Source organism: Apus apus, chromosome 1 (genome assembly GCF_020740795.1).
Source record: "Apus apus isolate bApuApu2 chromosome 1, bApuApu2.pri.cur, whole genome shotgun sequence".
In the NCBI taxonomy this organism is placed as follows: Eukaryota; Metazoa; Chordata; class Aves; order Apodiformes; family Apodidae; genus Apus; species Apus apus.
In genome coordinates, this window is record NC_067282.1 from 182,644,375 (window position 1) to 182,666,701 (window position 22,327).

The 22,327-nt window shown below is 37.4% G+C and overlaps 1 protein-coding gene across 11 annotated transcripts in view; it reads right to left on the reverse strand.

The window, feature by feature from the left end:
• Window positions 1-22,327, reverse strand: part of CADPS2 (calcium dependent secretion activator 2) — a 278,668-nt gene that overhangs the window by 142,495 nt on the left and 113,846 nt on the right. For all 11 annotated transcript variants that reach the window (XM_051609547.1, XM_051609537.1, XM_051609587.1 and 8 more), the window contains 3 exons: window positions 21,841-22,077; window positions 18,977-19,098; window positions 6,866-6,977 (listed from right to left, as the gene is read on the reverse strand). In XM_051609547.1, the coding sequence (XP_051465507.1) occupies window positions 6,866-6,977; window positions 18,977-19,098; window positions 21,841-22,077 (471 nt within the window). The remainder of the gene's footprint in view (window positions 1-6,865; window positions 6,978-18,976; window positions 19,099-21,840; window positions 22,078-22,327) is intronic.

The following is a 22,327-nucleotide window of genomic DNA, read 5'->3' on the forward strand; positions in this document are numbered from 1 at the left end:
TCAATCAAGGATTTGAGTAAGAATCTCCAAGCAAGCATAAATCTAACAGATGTTCTTAGATAAAAAAATATTGCAATAGTATCATTCATATCCAATAAACTGAAATATGACATAAGCTGAAAGTCTTTAGCTTCTCATCTCAGTATTTTGCAGAAACATGCTCCTGCATCCCACTAATATCAGGAGCTTTAATGAAGCAGAAAAATATTATGCATCACCCCAAATCAAGTGTGCAAACTTTATAACACCAGTGGGAGTAATAACCTGTTAGAACTGTTGAGTATGTTCAGGACCTGTTTCAAGAGATAGGAAAAGAAAAAGTATGTTCTGCTTTTAATAAACCAGGAGGCTACTTTTTTTTTTCTTTTTTTTTTTTCTTCTTGCAAACACATAGTAAACACTATGTATATCAGAGCTTACTCCTTCTCTCCCATGAAACAAGTTGATTTTAATTTTGGGTAAAAGGCACTCCTTAAAAGAACTAAAAGCATTATGAGTATGGCAACCTTTGAGTGCTGAAGCAACAAAGAAAAAAATTATTTTTAGTTTGTTTATCTTTTTAAATGCAAGTATACATAAACAGAAATATTACTCATTCCTTGCATTTAATCACTTGGCATTCATACAGGACTGTAGGTGATGTTACTGACTTTCCCTTTTCTACAGGCTGTAGTGCCTGTTGTCCTGTAACAGCTCATTACAGCTCATGTATTTTGAGTGACATCTTTCTCCTGTCAAGTTCTTATGTTTTTAGAAGGCTGATGAAAATATAAGCAGACAAGTGTATAATTAATTAATTACTTCACTACTGACAATTTATTTTCTGAATTTTTAAAGAAGTATTTTGGAGCTTCATTTTCAAATCTTTCACAATTTGTATGTAGCAGAATATTTAAGTATGCAGTGCTGTGTTTGCCTTCCAGCTTTAAACAATGAGAGCTAAAAGAAGTCTGTCATCAAACTTTTTAACATTACACACAAGCACACGTACACACATCCACACAAAGCATTTGACAGATATTAATTATCTTCACAATAATCAACATGGTAATACTACTGTAAGGGCAATAATAACCACTGTGTACCGTATCATCAGGTAGCACAAACTGTAAGCTCCCATTGTACCAGTGAAACCAAAACACTGGGCAAATATTCCTTGATAGTAAAAAATTGCTGAAATCTGTATTAAAAGGATTCTCTCCACTATGGTACATTGTAATGCAATGTCCTTGCTACTGTCCATGCAGAAACTTTCTATGCTATTCTGTCTCAGATTTCCTTTCAACACTGTTTAAGGGAATTTAATCTTCTAGCTTTGTTCTATAACCTACTTTAAAAAATAAAATTGTAACACCTCATGTGTCTTCTCCTGGTGACACAAAACTCTCCTACAGGAGTTTTAATGTGCCTAAAACTTCTAAAAGTTTCATAAATTTCTACTACATCATATATTTCTGAATTATTATTTTTTTAATTTTAGTTTATCCTACCTTATTGTTCTTATACCCATGAACATCACCATAGGAGATTATTCAGCAGCAGCACAGAGAACCATGACTTATTAGTCTGTGTTTACTGTAAGTAAACTACTAGGTAATTTGCATTAAAAAGTATAATTAACTATTAACAACAAGAATGCTACACACCATACTGCTGTGCATTGCATTGCTTCAGAAGATTTAAGGCAAATAAACAGTATCAGAACAGTGTGGGTTGAGATAATTCAGTAAATTCAACCATCTCATGATAACTGAACATAGCTGACCATGTGGTTCAATTTTATCTACTCTTATATTTCCTCAGACCACACTGTTATTGAGAGTGGCAAATTCACTTTATGACTCTCCTCATTTGTATGAAAAATAAACACAGAAATCTTAAATATCACAGAGCAACATATTAATGGTATGTGCAAATGGGATGTTCTCAAAACACAGTTTCTTAGCAGTGAATTACTGAAAATGTTTTTCTCTTAGACTGCTTGAAAGATATGAAGCTGTGATTCAGTTATGTATTTAAGTCCCGAGCTGGATCACAAGAGAACAATTTTTTTTTAAGTGCACCTGAACCAAACAGTCAGTCCAGCCAAGCAACTATTAACTCTCCTCTATCTTTGGTACATTGATCGTATCTTCCTTTAAAGGTAAGAAAGAAAAGTTGAGTTTTCCAAAACACTCTGAAAGCTTGAACAAATCAACTTTGGGACAATCTTGCTTTCTCAGATCAGATAACCAGGTAGAATGTTCAGAGTCAAAAGTGCTGTGCAGAAATACCTCTCATGGAAAATTCTAGCCTCAGCACTTAAAGTCTGGCTAGGTTACAAGAAACAGAGAACTGAATCTTACGTCACATGGCCTTAATCGTAATCAGCAGAGAGAGCTCTGTTCAGAATAAACAGTACACCAGTGGTCATGCAAGAAACCTCAGGAGGAACTGGAGAAATCAAGTTCTCTAAGTCCTGTGCTCTACCAGAAACTCTAACTCAATTTGTGATTATTTAAAACTATGAAAAACAGCATGCCCAACACAAGATCAGATACTTCCTCAACTGCATTTGTTGAAGCTTTCATCATGCAACAGGACTAATTGGTTTCATGGAAGGATTCTCCTTTCATGTTTTAAAATATAGTGATTTGAAAAAATGCCAGTGCAAGCAGAGAGGACAGGAAAATTTTATGTAATGAAACAAGCACCCATTATTATTTGGCACCTGCAAATTTATGCTGCTGGTCATTGTCTGAGCAAGTATCATAGGAAAAATTCCTAGTTAAATACACTGTTTTACTGAGTTGAAAATTGCATTATAAACCAAAAATTACTGAAGCTGGTTTGGGATAAGAAATAGATGACCAGTAACAGTGTAGAGACCCTCCAATGATATCTTGTTTGTGTAACCTTGGCCCCAGCCTTACTTATGGAACACTTACCTATTTTTAATTGAAATGTCTACTGCTTCCTCTCAAGTCTCCTCACTTCTAACTTGCACATTTGGAGCCGCTTTGAGTTATATCAGTGCCTTGGCCAAAGACAGGTTACTGTCAGAAAGCCAGAAGCTGCTGTCAGTGTGACAAGAAGTGTCACACAGTTCCCTTGAATGCCCCAGCAGCAGCCTGCCAAGCACAGCAAGGCACTTGCGTTCTCTGAGCATGAAGTCATGACATGCTGCTGCCAAGAGGATGAAGCAAAAGAAGCTCACAGGAAGGGACAAGGTTGGAGGCAGAAGTGGGAAAAGGAGATGGCTCTCTTGAAAGCAACTCCCTTAGAGAAGTTCTTACCTAGGGGATCCCTAAATTAAGGGTTAGTAGGAGCTTGATCACCAAGGGAGCTTATGAGTATTTTACACAAGCTCCATCATCCCACCTATTGAGCAATCTCTTGCTTTTCAGCTATGATTACATTACAGCGGAAACACTGAGACAAGGCCTCTGTAACAGCTGGCTAAAAAGAAACCAAAATTAAACAGAAAAACTGAACGAGTTCATGGTGAAAGAGCTATCTCAAACACTGTTGTTGATAAAGAACTGGGAAGACTGCAATTTATGCAATCAATGGACAACTGCTGATGCCGCCAGCTGAACACTTACTTTAATAGATCTTAGAGACTGATAAAAGTTGTCTTGAAGTCCTTCCCAAACAGCCTCTTTTCGAGATCTAAAAGAGAGCCTGCCTGAATGAAAAATATCTCAAGAATTCCTGACAAGAGGCATTCTCAGAGAAACTACTGATAAAACCCCTATTAACGTGGAAACAATAACACTCAGCCAGACATAGCAGGGTGCTGACAGGCAGATTGCTTGGGGAGCAAGAGAAAATGGGAGAATGGAAGCAATCTCTTCTTATTTTACAAACTTTTTAAAAAGACAGAAAAACTCAGACCGCCAAAACCTCAGTCATTTAAAGATGTGGAGAAACACATTCCCCAGGATGGCAGGCTTTAAACAAACACGTACACAGTATGAAATTGCCTCTGCTTAGCAGCACTTTGAATGTAGCACAGAAGACAAAGAACATGTCTGGTGCAGTCAGGATTCAGAAACTAGACAATCATGGCAGTATGGGTAGGTAGCCAGTACAGCTATTTTAGAATGTCTTTAAATCAAATCCAGACTAACAGCACCAATGAAAAAAACTGTAGCTACACAACTAATTACTGCTAGCTGCAGCTGACTTTGACAAGCAGGTTGTGAGACAATATTTCCCCTTAATTGAATACTCAAGAGTGACAAGGCTGAAATATTCTTATATTCAAAATGTATCAGCAATCAAACACTGCCTGCTGTTCTCACATTGTATTCACATGTGTACTAAGCAAGCATAATGGCTGTCACTTTGAATTAGTAGGTTTGAACATCTTCATACACAAAGTACTGAACAAGGAAAAGTGGTGTCAGATGCCTGAGTTTCAGAAACCATCAGGCTGATTTTTCAGAATTATTTACTCCAAACTCTGAAGTCTTCTTTATGCTTCTTCAGCTGTTGCACCAAACATCAATTCTGCCTTTTCTATGCACATACAAAAATTATTGAAGGAACCAGATCAATGTCAGTCACATAAAAACTGTGCCACACATTTCAAAGGTATTTGAATAAAGTTTGTGCAAAACACAGAATAAAGGTGAAGTTTTGGTTTTTGTTTGAAGATATTTAAAGAGTTCTGCAGGGAGCCAGAATAATATTCCCCAGCAAGCATTTAGAGGAATAGAGCAATGTCAGACAAGCAACATAGTAAATACTAGTTTACGTACATTAACATCATCTTAAATGCCTTGAAGTGAGAAGATGTTCATTACAGACAAAATCATTCTGTTGCTTAGTGCATATGTGGTGACTCCTGCAGCTATCAGCCTCTGCTTCTCAACAGGGAAGTATATAGAGCTGTGAGCATGGACTGCCCTCTCTACTGAAAGTACAAGCCTACATCCCTTCTGCTCCAACATGAGATAGCTACTTCTGGAAATCATCAGCATCTCCTCCTTGAAACAAGGAACTGTAATGCCATCATTCTGAGATCAGGGCCTACACCTGGAGTTTCTAAGTGTGAGGGATTGCCATATGCTGGTGGGGTCAATGGAAACAGCTTCTCCTCTGCTGCTCCGGGGAAACTTTTGTTGGCTCCACATTTCACATGTTGGATCTGTTTCACAAAAAGCTGACCCCTTGGTGGCAGAAGAAATCCTTTGGTATGTGATGAAATTCAGAATTCATATCACATAGCTTGATGCTGCCTTCTATTTCTAATTACATTAAACAGCACAAAACCTTCAGAAAAACAGCAGGGTACAGGAAATGCAAACTTCACTAATGTAGAAATGTGGTATGAGGTCAAGACATATGCTTTGAAAAAGGTACTTCACTGATGAGAATTAATGACCACAGCAAGCCTATCTCAGAAGGGGCAGGTTTGACGTGAATTTTTAAGTAAAGAAAAAATACTAGCAGAGGCATCTTCAGGCCATTTCAGAACATAAACAAACCTACCTGAATCAGCTGCACTCCTGAAAGTCACTGCAGTGTACTGACCAGGCACAAAGTTGACAAACTTTAACAGAATTAACTAAACAACCCTTTGAAAGCTAAAATGTATACTATAAGAAGACACAGTACCTTAAAATAATTTGAAAAAATTCTGTCAAATATTCTCCCAACCTTCTCTGAAGGTAGCAACCACTACTCTTAAAAACTCCACTTAAACGGCAGGTAAGTTAGAATCATAGGATCATTAAGGTTGGGCAAGATCTCTAAGATCATCAAGCCAACACCACCATTGCCCACTATACCATGCCCTGAAGTGCCTTGTCTACATGTATTCTGAACACCTTCAGGGATGGTGACTCCCCCACTTCCCTGGGCAGCCTGTTCCAGTGCCTGACCACTCTTCCAATATAGCAATTCTTCCTAATATCTGATCTAAACCTCCCCTGGTGCAATTTGAGCCCATTTCCTCTCATTCTATCACTAGTTACTTGGGAGAAGAGACCAAAACCCACCTCACTACAACCTCCTTTCCGGTAGTTATAGAGAGTGATGAAGTTTCCCCCCAGCCTCCTCTTCTCCAGACTAAACAATCCCAGTTCCCTCAGCCACTCCTCATAAGACAGTCCTTTTCTCAAGTTAGCAGATTCCCTCCTTCTCCTGAGTTGAGTGACTGTCACCACCACCCCGAAGGTGTCTGTCAGCAACCCAAGGTACTGCCAGGCCGGGAGGCACAGTAAGACAGACCAGACACCCAAACTGGCTGATGGGCAGCCAACGTGCCTCATCAGCAAGAGCTGGGGGCACAAGATTTACAGGTCCTCTCTGCCTGGCTCACACTACTCTTCTCTTTCTATGACACATTGCACTTTCTAGACCCTGATTTTGGCCTAAGAAGGAAAAATGATCCTGTCAAGGTAAGGAAAATGTGAAAAGAGAATGAAACCTCATATAGTACATGAGTGAGAACTCATATTTCATTCTGACATATTACTTCCCATCACTTCTATCCCCAATCCATCCTTCCACCACTTCAGCCCTACCTTCCCTTTCCCCAATCATTTGCTACACTTTTACATGCCGAGTCTTTTCTCTCTCTCCTCTCCACTCCTAATGTGAACAGCTACAAGCATTGGGAGGTCACCTGGGAATTAAAAAAGGTAAAAAAGATAAAGAGAACCATCATGGATCCCAGGTGCAAGTTTCTAAAACGCAACCCAAGTCAACTTACCATGTTTTGAACGCTGGAAAAAGTCACCCTTCAAATAAACAGCACTTTTTGGTACAGCTGCAGCAGAGAAGGTGCTGTACTGAATAACTTACACCGTTTTGTGGCATGTTTTGTCAATACTTGCATTTCTACACATTTCTTTTTTCTACACATAATACTCACTCTTCCCAGTTCCTTATCTTCAAGTGCCAGCACCCCGGTGCTTTCTGTGAAGAGTTTTACTTTGACAACAGGCCGAGGGTGAGTAGTGGTGAAATCCCCTTGGGTTCCCCATCTGCAATAAATAACAGAATAGAATTTAACTGGGGCAGAGGACAGGCCTGAGAGTGATGGGACTAATATTTTGTATAGAATATTTATTAATGCACTCCTAGAACCTAATTTCCAAACTTTTGAAGGGAAACAGTATGGCAGTAAATTTTTGGCACATCCAAGATTATGTATTTACATGGGAAAATTGGCTTTTCTCTGCAATGAGACAAATGAGGGGTTTCCTATATGATTTTGTCATCAAAAATCAGTAATGCATTTTTTAATGGCAAAACCCAAAGGACTGAAATTATGTCCTTGTAGGGGAAAACAGAACTGAACAAGAAAGCAAAGGAGGAGGAGGAAGGGGCAAATAGAGAAAGAGGTAGAAGGGCAAGAGGAGGCAAAATCCACTACTGTATTCCTTAGCACTGTGCTTACTTGCAGGCATCTGATACTCCTCTCAGCTGCCAGTATCACAACAAACTACATAAAGCTCATAACTCATCTTCCTTATTACAGCTGTGTTGTTGCAGAGGTATCCTTCCTCCTCCCATTTGAAATCACAAGTTGGGAAAGCAACCAAAATGTAAATGGTATCACATTAATTTTAGTTTGCTTCTTCCAAGAATGAACATGGGTATGAGACCAAATAATCCAGATAGAAATTGAGTTTATTATATGCTGTACCTTTAAAGGCACATTATTATGCATGTTGTTAATGCATCAGGCATTAACTGAAGCAGAACTCAGAGATTAAAGCAAAACCAAAACATATAATATTGAACTCTCAGCTGTAGGGTAACCCATATAATAATTGCTGCTAATAACAACTTAAAATTTATGCTTTTTCGTTTTGTCAGTATTAAACTAAGTGTACTTATAAGAATGGTCTTACTGACTTTATTTCGCACTGTCAGCATCCACTAATAAACTTTCCTCTTGTTAAAAATAAAATTCTGAGCTCTAAAGGTTGTACCATGAATATAACAAGATACTGGGCACTCAACATGTGTCAAAGGTGATCCAAAACAAGGGACAGACTGAGTAAAGCATACTGGTGCACACTGGCTAGCCTATTGTGAAATACATTTTACTATTCTGAAATCAAATCATATTGGTGCTCGAGATCTGACAGTACATGAGCTGATAGTATAACTAGTGGCAGAGTCCTTTGCAAAAGTTGATTTCCCTTCACTGCAAAATTACCCACTACCAGCCAGGAGGTGGATGTTTATGTCAGGTAAAGATTTATCACTGTGTCACAGTTTAACACTGGGCCAGCAATTAAAGGAATGATAGATGCTCTCTATTAGCCCCTCTTCCCTCCCCCATAGGTAAAGGAGAGAGAATAAGGGAGAGAGACTTATGGGCTGGAAACTAAACTACACAGCTGTAATGAAACAGTAATGATGAAAAGGAGAATAATGAAATATCTCAGACCTGGACTGGAAAGAAAATGTTCAGGTCTCAATAACACCTTCATGTATCAACTATTTCAAGAATCTGTATCAACTTCAGTGTTCCTACTTTGTTTAGAAACATACATCTAATCTTCAGGTTAGAAATCATACTCACAGTGCAAATCGTGAGATGAAAGATCAGGAATCAAAAAGACAGATGAGACTTACAGCACCTCCCTGGCACATCTGATTACACTGCTACTTAAATCTCATGAAAACACCTTAAATCCAGGTCTGACAAACATTCTGTTGTTAGTGAAGTACTGTGTGAATGTGGAATTTATCAAGCGTTATATATTACTAACTGTAACTGCATATCTACAGAGAGAGAGAAAAAATATGTGAGCACAAGCAGCTGTAACCAGCAGTGCAAGTTATTCCAGTGATCTGACAATACATCTTTAATTTGACGAGGAGGCTTCATTTAGCCAAATGAAAATAGAGTTAAATCCATACTTATCTGATTCTGGCTTTTTTACTGAGACTTGCAAAGAGAGAATTAGTTGGCAGTAATTGCTGCTAGTTCTCCTGCACTAATAATTGGACAAATATTGTAAGCATCTCCTTTTCTCTTATGTGTCCAGAAACACCCATCCATTTGGCAATGACTGACACCAGGATGTCACACTAGAAATCCTGGCCTTAACGTCAACAGCTGTCTCATAAAACCCAATGGCATATTAATTTTCTGTGTTTCACACACCCTACAAAAATAACACAAATATTTTTACTACTCCCCTCAATGAAAGTTTTTGAATAAGAATGTTAAACTGTTACTGCAGATACTCCAGAAGCAGCATCAAGGATTTAATATGGTAATGATTATTCTTTATACACAACATTACAACCACTGTTTTATTCAATATGTATTTATGTATATATTTTCAATTACATAATTGGGATCTGGAATTCAAGTTTGAAACCACAAGGAGAAAAGTTTGCATATTTGCACCTTTCTATAATGTTTAACAGGTGGTTTAGGTTGCAAATTTTTTTTCTGGGGAAAAATATAATCTATATTTTCTTATTTCTGTATTTGAAAATTACTAATTTATTTTGATGGAAGCACAAGGAAAATAATGTCACACAAAAATAACATTAAGCAAAATAATCACATTAAATTGCAGCTGAAAGGCAATGGTTTAAGAAGATTGTAAACAAATCATAATGTCGTTTTACAGCAGAGGCACAGACAAGCCCTGCAAACTAATTTGTGAGCTTGAGCAAGGACCTTGGCTCTTCATCACTGATGTAATCTAATTTTTTATATGTCTTGATTCTTTTCTTTCTTGTGTTACTGTGATTCCACTACTTCAAGTAGAAATCCTGCTGAGAACTAAAGATTCATTGTTTTAGAATCCTAACTACAGAAACACTGATACTTTGCATAAATAACTTTCAGGGTTGTCAGCCACTGAACGAGAATTAAAATAATAATGGTTTTAAACCTCAGGTTCCCGTCAAAATCTTCCCAAAACTACAAAATGTAGATATTAGAAAGATATTTTTTTCTACAGAGGTGGGTGACCTTAGGAAGGAGTAGTACAGAAAAAGGGAAATGATGGTATAAAGATGGAAAGTCATACAATTGCCTTTAAGTGTCACCTTTGATTGCTCCTAAGCAGGGATCACACTACTGTCATCCCCCCAACTTTTTTTTTAAACATTTTCCATTTATTTCCAATTCTATATGGCAACTTTTGACTTGGCACACTAGCTGTTTGAAATGCAGACTAATAAGCTGTATCTTCAGCACCTCCCTTACAGAAAAGTTGGGTGTTCAGCACCTGTAGCTGCATCCACTAAGTAGCTCGGCATTTCCAGATGCACTGTTGAGTCACTATCTAGTACAGTTGCTCAAAAAGAGTAATTTTTTTCTTTCCCCCCTGTGGACTTAGCTGCAAAATTTAAAGCTTTAAAGCTGGTTGTTACAAAACATTGGAACTCTGCTCTGAAGAACTGAGAGCTCCAAATCAGATCCTTACTTTGGCAACAACAAGGATACAGTATTTTGATGTATATGCTCCTTTATACAACTAGACTAACATGAAAGAGAGAAAAGAATAAGCTGATCACACACTGTTTTCTTCAGGGTTTGTTTCTAGTAAAAATAATAATTGTATTAAATAAAGGAATTAACAGAGCTCAAAATTGCTGATCATTTATCATATTGCTAATAATGAGTTAGACACAATCATATATTTCTTTCTAACCATAAAACATTATTAATATCTGAAAAAATTACCTGGGGAAAAAAAAATAATAAAAAAAGACAAAATTGTGAATAATTTTTTTTTAAAGCAAAAAAGTGACTAGGAAAAACAAAAAGGAAAATCAGAAGAGGGCTTCAAGGCATAATAAGCAACTATGTGAAAACACTAATTTAGGCCTTCTACACTGAAAATGAGAACAGTACACTCTGATACTAGAGAATACTATTATGACATATATTGTCATCACAAACATAAAACAGTACAAATAAATTATTACTTTAGTCTTTCTTTCCCATTTCACTTTCAATAGACTGACCTATCTGAGCCTGCACAGTTTATCAGAAAAGACTCAGGAATCAAATCAGAAAATTTCAGTATTCCATCTGGCATTGCAACACTTCTCTTTTATTCTGAAACCCCTTTTACTCCTCTTCCTGACTCCTACTGCTCTTATCAGCCGTCTACATTATTCTGCCTTTGTTTCTGCTGTCCGTCTACACTAAATCTGCTGGTATGGCTTTCAAGTGGGCACATTAACTTGTAGATTCATACCTTATATACTAAGTAGTTATTTAGAATTTTCAAGACTTACACATTTATTTTTTCTTCATTTGTTCAGTGGACTATTCTGTATTCTAAAAGTATTGGATCTCCTGATTCTTCTGAGCATCTCAATGCACAGATTAACACAGTGACAGCAAAGCAAAGTCTGTCCATGGTGGACTGAAAAATAGCTTTCTGAGTGTTATGAGCATTTGAGATGTACAAAGTATTCTTAGCCTGAATAGGGTTCAAAATAAAAAACTTCTTTCTTTCAAAACCTTTGCCTCAACCTTTCTCTTCACCCCAAACAACAAGCCAAAACTAACTGACAGCATAAAATTCATTCAAATTCAAATATTGCATCTAGTCAAACGTTTTACTACTTATTTTTAATGTACCTGCATTACATTGCTTGCAACAAATACTAGCAAAATTTTGAAAGGTCCCTTCAAACCAAGATAGCAGAAGGGTCTATTTTGAAAATGTAAACCAGGTCAGTCTGATCATATCTAAATGTACGAGAAACCCAAAGGAATTGTTTTCATGTCAACTATTTCCCAGCAATAATAATTTTCCAGAATAAGGCAGGTGCAGACCATTTTGAATGACAAATTTCAAATCCATTTTACCAGAGTATTCCAGAAGGAAAGGGAAGCAAAATTTGAGGTAATCCTTCCCAAACACTTTTTTTGACAGACCACCATCCCTCTCCATGATACTTTACAGGCAGCTTGTTGTTGCCATATTAGTATGAGGCTTAGCCTGATTCAAAACATTTTTCTTCTAAGCAGGATTTAATTTGCTGTAGCTCAACCCCACACTATTCAGTTTGAAGTTGGATCACACATCTATATAAATGCTTTAGTGCAATGTTAGAGAACATTTATGTCTGCAAAATACTAGTTACATTTGCTGTAGATTAGGCGAGAATGAGAATGGAAACAAATACATCATGTACATTAAGCAGCATATAAACAGTCTTTCTCCAAGACCTGAATGTTGTTACAGTGAAAGGGTAACAGTTTGACATGCATCTTCAAGCCCCAAGGCTTCCCAAATACACTACTGAAATCAAACTGGTTTGAGTCTTACAAGAGACGTGTAATGTCATGGTATATCTTATAAGAAGACAGTCACCCTGTAGAGCTCTTATCCCAAGCAAGGACACTAGATGAGGAGGGTTAATATACTGAATCCGAACAGAGAACCTATTAATTGTAAGCCCTTCATCCCATCAGCTTTCTGTCTGGGGTCTCAGCACTGTGCAGAAGGTGGTGCACCAAAGCTGCAGTCTTCAGGAGTGCAAACATCACACCAGAGAAGAAATCCTGGTTGCTTTTTGTCAATTATTAGCAAGCTGAGCACACAGGAGCAAGGAGAACAACCAGGATTTAGCCAGAATAATAAAAAAGGGAAGGTGAAGAAAATAAAAAAACCCCACCCAACTAAGTCCCGGTGGCAGAAGGATTATGTTTATTACTAACTAGAGAGATTTATAAGAGAATATTTTGGGAGTCAATCATAGAATCACTGTAAAATTTAGACTGGAAAAAACCTCTGGAGGTCATCTAGTTCAAATGCTGGTCAGAGCAAGACCAGTTAAAATCAGATTGCTCAGGTTTTTACCCAGTTGAGTTTAAGAGCCTGTATGCAATTCATACTTTTTTGCAGTAAGAGAGGTGAAAAATCTCTTAGACATAAAATGGTAATCGCTGACAGAACACAGCACAGAAACTTACTTATTTTAGAAATCACGTATCTTTTTCTTGTGAATATGATATTCTCCATATATTTGAGCTGATTAGGTATTATTTCCTTTCTTTAATGAAGCAAGCAATTGGTCAGGCATCAAGGATAACTGAATAAAATGGTCATCTAAATTTTCAGCTGAATCCAAATTCTTTTTGTGAAACTCTTCCATCATTAATCCAGAATATGGGCTGGGATAAATATGTGCTTTTTTAAAAAGGTAATTTCTTCCACCCTATTTTGTGAATTGCTCCAATAATGAAAATAAAAAAAAAAGAAAAAAGACTTACTGACATATGACAAGATGAAAGCCATGATGGAATTTACCCTTTAAAGATATAAAAATGAATCTCAGAAAAAACTATAATAATCATTATGCAACCCAATGAAACCTAGCTTATGAAAGCAAACACACTTTCTTTCCTGTCACAATCCTTACCCCACTGGGCTTCCCTAAAATTGCAAAATAGTTATTAAAAGATCACACTCATCTTCACCAAGTTTTCAACGTTGTTCACATCAACATAGTTATATTTCTCAGGCTTTAGCCTTTGAAATCATCTTACTAAAAATGCAGCGAAGTTCTCTAATATACAACTTCACTTTTGTACATGTTTCATAAAATATATTTATGGTTTAAAGAAAATAAGTCTGGATTTCAAAAGTAGGTTGAACAATTGTACTTTGTTATACTCTAAGATCAACATTAATTTCACTGCACTTAGCTCTAAATAAAAAAATTCCAGAGCCAAAAGAACAGGTGAAATCCATCAAGTAGAAGACTGTTCAATAAGCTAAATCCTAAAGAGGATTTATCCTCAGAAGATGTAATAGGAAGCATAGGAACAACAAGCTAAGCATGGTTAGATCAGGTGCTATGAAACTACAATCTCATTTCAGCTCTGTAAAAATCCCCTGTGCAAACATACTAATTTCAACCAAAAAAGTACCCAGACAAACAGCAGAAAAAACCACACACCCTACAGAGAGCTGGTCAGGTTGCCAGCAACAGACTAGTTTGACCACTGCCCATCTGATCAGCAAACACTGATTCTGTCCTTTGCTTCTTCCTATGTTTAGTGTTTAGTTTTATACTTAAGGCTTGAAGCAGTATGAGGCAGGGAAAACTTCTTCATTCTACTTTTTCTCCTACACAAAAGTAATGACATGGATTCCTACACATTTAAGCAATATAAGGACTGATTAATGAAAACTAGAAGTATAATAAAAGTATTACTGAACAAAATGAACCTAATTTATGCAGATGTATCAGACACAAGGCAGTAGCAATTGGAAAAATTCAAAATTCAAAACTCTTTCGTAAGTAACTACATTGTTTAAATTATAAATTTTAAAATTTAACCTTTTTTTTTTTTTAAGTGCTTCTATATTTTTTTAAAATAATTAATCTTTAATTATGTATCCACAAGTGCTCATACTTCCAAGTGCTTTATGGAATTAAGCATGGTAGAATATTGCATAAAAATACTGTGAGCAGAATTTACTTGTGCAGTCTTGACTGAGGTTCCCTGACTCCTCTGGCCAGATATTTAATCATGCATTCTTCACATACTTCTAATATATAACAGCCTTTTTTATAAGGTTATGCAATCATTGGCAGCAAAACAAGATCTTTTTTGTCCTGTTTTCATGAAGAATATCCTGGCTCTATTAAAATTTTCTCATCATGCAAGATATGATCTTTTTCTATTGCATAAATACGTGAGAAGAGAATGTCACTGTAGTGATAAAAGACAGAATATTCCCATCCTTTACCTTTAGGCATGGTTATACATACTCAAAAGACGAAATTTTAAAGAAACTGCATTATTTAATATTCAGAATGAATAAAAATCAATGATATAAAAACATGTGGACACCAGACTCCACAAGACTGAAAACTAAGTCTCATCAGTAACATTTGAAAAATGAAATTAGCGCTGGATTTTGCCAGATGACCCCCTGTGGTACCACAGCAATGGTTATGCAAAACTTCATATAACTGAAGGGGTCCTCTGAAGGCTCTGCTTTCTGATCTCTGGTGGAAAAGGTCACAGGCTATGTTGGAGGGATTTGCAGCAGGGCTAAAAGGCAGAAAACAGTTGGAAGGAATGAAAAAATATTTCACAGGCAGTAATAAAAATTTTATAGGGTTTGCATGTGAAGCTGTAACACTGATCGGTTTGTAATATTGTCCAAGACTTAAGCTCATTCAAATGATATTTTTCTACAGCATTTGCATTTGAGAATGACTATTAGCCACTCAGTTACACACACACAAACAGGGCTTTATTTACTTTGTTAAAGAAGGAAATTAAGCACTTCAATATAAACTCACTAAATTTTTATTCAAAGAGAGAGAAAACAGAGAGGGTTTGAATGCAGTAAGAAACCAGAAAAAAAATCTTACTGATAAACTGTCAGGATAAAACTCCACTGTCCTCTCTGGGACTCTAATTAGGTTTTTCGCCTTTAAGAAAGAGCATACATATTCATTAAAAAAAAGAGAAAATATTCAGCATGGAATAGTGGTTAAATCCTGAATTAAGTCTCCACTTGACTCGTCCTTCCATTAATCTCCATTCTGAGGTCACACCAGCTTACACTCCATTTTGAAGCTTTTGTCTGAGTATCTCATTTTCTCCTTTTCCCCGTTAAAGCTTTTGAAACTTCTGACCGAGTAGCAGCACTGCACTGCATACACTGATGTTCCGCAGATGAAAAAAAAAACAGACATAAATAATTCTTTACACGGCTTTTTTTCACAACTGTAGTTACCAGTTCAAAATGATAAACCAACTACAGAAAATGCGTGTGACAAGCACATGATTTGGAGCTCTTGCCAGAAGTCTCCCACAGCAGGCTGGTGGTAATCATTCACTCTTCATCACTGTCTCCTTTCAAGCTTAGTATGAGAGCTTTACTACCCTCTTCTAGCTGCATGTCCGATATAAAATCTGAAGTTATGTTCCCATTTATCTGGGATTTGTCAGTGCAAATGTTACTGCTAGTGATTTGAAGAGTCAAGCTCGATTTTTTATTTTTGCAGTGAGTTTTGTGTTTTCCCCTCCAGCCTCACTGATTATTTTCCTTCACATCAAAGTACCAAAAATTACCCTGGTGAGGAACCAGCTACAGCAGCAGGCGATGCAGGCAATAGCCTAGAGTAGTCGACAGCTTGTTTTTTCTGTATCAGAAAAGAGACAGGGGGATGTGCTTGCCCAGCTGGTCACTGGCCACTGCTTGCATGACTTCGCCCGTAGTTGCCAAAGGACTGTGGGGAAAGGAGGCATCTCTATTCCCCGTAGTAGTACCATAATTAACATTATTAACAGGAGCAGAAAGTCACTTGTGTTTCCATCTCTTCACATACCTGCTCTCTGCTTGAGAACATCCAACCCCTTCACTCAGTGACTGACCCTCCCCATCACTCTGGCAGGTCCCTGTCAGACAATAGTGACAAGTGCTGGAAGAAGCAGGAGGGCAAGAGGAGGCAGATGACTGCATGGGGCAAGGGATGTGTTGGTCATAAAAGTAAGAAACATCTTTGAAGGCCTTAGAAGGACAGGACACACCTTAAGTCTTTTGAAACTTGGAGACTTCTCCCTGCCTTTGACAGTATCCTGTAGGCTCTCTTCTACCAGCACCATCTTCTGGTTAAACTCTGCCAAGCCCTCTTAGTTCCCTCTGCTATCAACGAAAAAAACCCACAATACTGCTATTGTTAAGGAAACCTCCTTTGGCTCTAACGGAAAAATTAAACTGTGGAGTAAAGAATCTCCCTTTCCTCCATCTACCTTACTGTTTGCCCATAATTTGCTAATTTCAAGCCTAATTTCAATATCCCCCTCTATTGCTTCAAACTACGTCTCTATATATGCTCACAAACGACGTAACTCTGTATGCTCATAATCATACTGTACCCCAACATCTCATCATCTTGCTAGAAATGGAGAACAGCACAACTCAGAACAGCACAAGAACTAGAATTAGATCAATTTTACAGCTCTATCAACCATGCCCGCTCACAATACACTGTTTTGCAGGAGAGCAGGCAAACAGCACCAGTAACCCCCATTCCTGTCCTTCCAATGTACTGTTCAGGGCATCTCTCAATCACCCACTTCCTGAAGATGCACAATTTTTTTTCCATACAAATCCACATGAATTTGGTTAACACAACATCACTTATGTGGAACAGCCCATAATGTGTGTTTCTTCCATAGTCAATCAACTCATACTTACTGAGCCTGAAATCCACCTAATCAGTTTACAAGCTCAGAGCACGTCCTAACACTACTCCTTTTCCTAGAAACATTCCAGTTTTAATCCTGCTGACTCTATCTATTCTGGAACTTCCTTTTCCTAAAGTTTCTACTAATCTGTTATTAAATTTTACCAGGTGTATCTATATACAATGTATACCTTTGCTTGGTTTAACAACCTTTATCCTAACCTGCAGCCTTCAGTATAAGTAAAACATGAACAGACCATGAACTACCCCTACTATGGTCCACTGTATCTAAAAACAGCTACAGAGAAACAAAACACTTGAAATCCACCAACTGTTTTCTGGAAGGAGAACAACTATGTCCAAGATTGAAGAATCTACGTATTTGAGCTGATTTAGGGAGATCTGAGGACCCACACCAACAACATCAGGGCTTAAAAGAGCATTTAAAACAGAAGCTAACAAGTTCAAGGGTGAGGAAAAAGAGACACACACCATCAGAAGAAACAGGAACCTTGACTTTGACAGTAGATAAAGGTTGGAGGCACTTGTTACAGGAACAGCATCAGAGCAACTTAAGAGTTCAAAGAGAAAGCACAGCTTGCAGATGTGCCCTCCATGTGAAAGCCTTGCAACTCTCAAGGAACCCTGAGTCAGCAGAGAACACTCCAACTGGTTCACAAATGAGCAGGGGATGTTGCATATCCACCTATGACTTTACTTCAGTGCATATATCAGTGCGTCTTTTATGCTATCATTGCTTCTAGAAGTTCCTCACATGCTACATGCAAATGCAAAGACTGAGCATTCCTATGCCCTGGAGAAGGAACACGGCCAGGGACTGCGACAAGTGGGTTTTACATCTTGTCTCACATGCTTAGAATTCTGCAAAGTGGTCCAAATATGTTACAGGAGTAGGCTGCTGGCTTGCTTGCCAGTGAAATTTACGGCAACTAGGAGAAAATCCACCAGATTAGATCTCCTCCTCCTCCCAACCCCAGAAGAGTCAGATAAAACTCTGTATTGTAATTTTGCCTAACAGAAGTCCTTAATTGTGGTCTGAATGGAACAGAAACTACCATCTGTTGAAGATGTTTTCTCAGATACTGTAACAACTGCAATTTTTAAATTGTTTTTTACAAGGAACACTTCGGTGCCAGTAAAACCTCAACACACTGTCTGGAACGTTATCTACAAAAGATTCCAAATGACATTTTAATAGGGAGAAAAATCTGAAGTCAGTGTGTAAGGTCAAACAAATCAAGCAAAAAACACACTTAATTTCATCCTCTCTGCCACTCTGACTGGTACAACTACAGATGGCATGATGTTATCTCCCTCGAAGTCAGTTTGCTGACATCCTCCCTCAAAAATTAATTGAAAGAAGTAGATCCTATAATTTAAAATGGAATAGCCTCAGCAGGTGAGTAAGCTTTGTCAAGTCTGATTACTGAGTATTGATTTTCCACCAATTGTACAAGTTACACTCCACAAGGCCACCTGTACATAAAATCACCTCAGGCTAACATCTATTGAGAAGCTTTTCTTTCAGAGGATGCAGGTAGAAACACAGTGTTGCAGTCTCTGTTTTCCTCACACATACATTCAATGGCATTTGTTTGAACAGCATTCATACTGTGCACTTACCATAAATAACTATTACTTGCATTTTCATTTTCCAGAAAGAATTTGAGATAAATACACAGGAAAAAACTTCATATAACCTAGCACTAACTTAACTGCAAAAATTGGAAAGATACTCAGTTAGATTCACCCATGATATGAGGAAAGAAATGCTGGATACAGCAACAGCAGAGTGGCTTACTGTGGCCTGGAAGCTTCTGCTTGGTCTGTCTGAAGCTTCTCACCCCCTTCCACTTCCATTGTGCAGTAGACAATTCGATTGGGAGCGACTGACTTTAAACCTTGTACCTCCATTATAACAATCTGAAGAAAAGAAAGCAAATAGTTTATCCTTCATAAAATGTCCACACAGTTACAAAAAAAAATTAAAAGAATTAAATTTAAAAAATCTCCAAACCCCACCCACTCAAATTTTGATATACAGAGTAGAGTTTTAATTTTGCTTTGTTTTTCAAGTTTCAACAATGTATAGCGGGAATTGAAATTTTTGCTCTGTTTCTACTTGGATAAAGACCAAAATCTCCCTCCAATCGTAACTGAAATGCTGGTAGTTGAATTTGAGAATAATGTCTAAATATAATTCCAAATCTTAATACATGAGGACATCTATCTTTCAAGCAGGCATGTAAATAAATATTTATAGAATGAATAGGTTACTAAGGGAGACTGTAAACAAGACAATTAAGTACACTGATCACATCTTGAAAGGTTAATCATGGTGCTGTGACACTGGAGGTTGCAACCCTTGAATCTCAGAAGTGTTCTGGTGGTGTGCTGAGTGTGAGTCAGGTTGAAGGACTGCTATTAGCAGCTGTGATTTTTTTTTCCCCGCTACCTACTCCTTTTCCTCCTCCAAGCTCAGTACTTGTGGTCAGGTTCAGCACGCATACGGAGACGGGGGAAGAGAAAGGCAAAAAGCCACCTCTACCAGCTGCACCCTAAGAAATTTCCTCACCATGGAGATTCCAAGTTTTGGAGACCCCATAGCTTTTTAGCTCCTCTAAACTACTTAGTTATGGCTCAGAAGAGCCAAATGCAGCCCTACTTCAAATGCTCTCTGCCTTCTATAAACGTTATGGTTTGCCACTGTGTGAAATTATAGGAATTTATACACTGCAGATGTTTCTAATTCAGAGATTTGAGAAGCCAGTCAGGTTTCCCTGCTTGTTTTGGAAAAGCTGCTTTCTTTCCAGCCCCAACTGGGCCTATGAGAAGAAAACAGGAAAAACATGGTCCATTTAACCAGCAGAGAAACTGTCCTCAGCTGAACTATGCATGAGAACCATTATTTGCTTGATTGTTTTAAAGATTAAGAAACAATGGTTACTTTTATTGTCATTAGAGGCAATGGGTTTCTTAGGTCAGCAACCAACTAATTAAGTATTTTGCTATTAACCTATTTGCATATATGCCAGTTTGTTTCAACTCAAGTATGTTAAGTCAGACTTCACCCCTAGCTGTAAAATCCCTTGTACTTTAAAACTCTCACAACCTCAGTAATAGTTGGATGTTTTGTAAAATTGCTACTTTGTTAATATTACAGGGAGCTCACAGTCACTGATCATTTAGAATATTTTTACATTACTCATAAATTACCAACACTCCCTATTATGCTTTATAAATAATAACAGTAATTCAGGGAGAATGAAGTAATCATCTCTCTCTCCCATCTTTTGTGGTCCAGGAATTCAAGTAGTTATCAAAGTGATCACCAATTACTGACAAGATTACACCAGAGACCCTTCTGGCCAGTACTGCCTATATGGTCTTTCCACATGCCAAATGTCTGCTAGTTGAATGCAGACTTTGTGTTTGTTCATTTTTATGTTGATACTTCTTTTCCTTGACTTTCCAAATTAATTGTACAGTACATTTGTCTTTGGTAGCATTCTGGATTCGAGAAATGGAAAAAGGTTGTGTTTCACAAGGAAGGAAGCTGATTCACTATTTCATTACCTGATAAACAGCTTCCTAAGTATTGCAAGTCTATTTTTGAAACTCTCCAACAGCTGAAGAACAGATGTGATTTAAGTTTTCTCCTACTACTATAATGATTTATTTATTTAATAGATTTCTGCAAACAGCCTATTTGAGAAAACATCCAACTTGCAAAACCAGTCACTATTACTTTGCGGTCATGTGCTAGGTTGGTTTTTATCTTAGCCAGGTCCATTCCGACCAGAACATCATAAATGTTCCTAATAACTTTTGCTGTTCTGTCTTAATAAAAGTATGCAGTGGCAGCATGAACCCTAGCCACTTTCCTCCCTGCCAAGAAATTTTCATCAAGTTCTTATACTTTGCCCTAATATTCAGATGTGTTATAGATTTTCTGTTTGTTTATATGCCTGTTCAGCAGCACTCAGTGGGGATTTTGCTGGTTACCCTACAATTACCACAAAAGACACTATGGTGATTTTATGGTTATGCTTCTATGATTTCCTGCTATGTACATTTGTGGAGTGGGACCTGAGTTATGATGCTGTCATCAGACGTGTTTAAGTATCCAATTGTATTTGTGGCTTCCTGTTGGAGTCAGTTGAACTCTGTATGGGTTAGGACTGCACCTCTATAGACCAGACTTCCTGCATGAGCTTGTTTCTTGAGGAAAATGAAGAAAATTACAAGGATCTGCTATGACCACCAGGAGGTTTTTTTTCATTCTCTAAATGCTTTCAGTGAGAAAACACAACTTGTTTGTAAGATTTTATGAATGAGTTCCTGATAATAACAGTGCTTCATTATCCCATTCCGAAGTCTACTTAGTTATGTAACATACCGGAATTCTTTTAAACTTATATTTATGTGGGAGATTCAACTGCCCCCATTGCTGTCTGGGCCCAAATGCAACTACTGCTGGCAAGAGGAAAACACATCATATAGCTGTATTCTAACTCCTAATTACCAAAGAGATAAAGAGTAATTTACTTTTTTAACATAACGTTTTGAAAATACCAAGGAAGGGCTAATAAGAAAAAAGTATTAAGATACAGATATTCTAGTAATATAAACTGTCAACAAGTTTTTTGTGAAATATGTAATTACCTCTAATGTGAAGGAAAGGACCACATCAGACTTTGACAGTTGAACCTCATTTTCATCTCCGATGTCCAAGAATGCAGAATTCTGTGATCGCTTTAACTTCTGCAGTTTAAATTCTGGCCCACCTTTAGACACAGGAAGACTTTCCAAATTTGCCATCAGCAAATTCACCGAAGACCGCAACTCTTCAATGTACATGTTCTCCATTTCTCTTGTTACAAATTTTGGGAATTTTCTTTCCTTGGAAGATATATTTTAAAAGTTAGGGAGGAAAAGAAATCATTGCACATTATACTTCATGTTAATTCACTGATTTGCTCTCAGGTAAGAGATATTTAATAGAAGTCTTAATTCCAGTGTCTATTTTTTTAATCTTCTAAACAGTAATGGGAAAGTTAATCCCATTCCATTGATGTAGTGAAGTTTGACAAAAATAAGTGTTATTTGAATTGAGAATTACATCATATTCCTCAAATATAGTAGGAAAAAA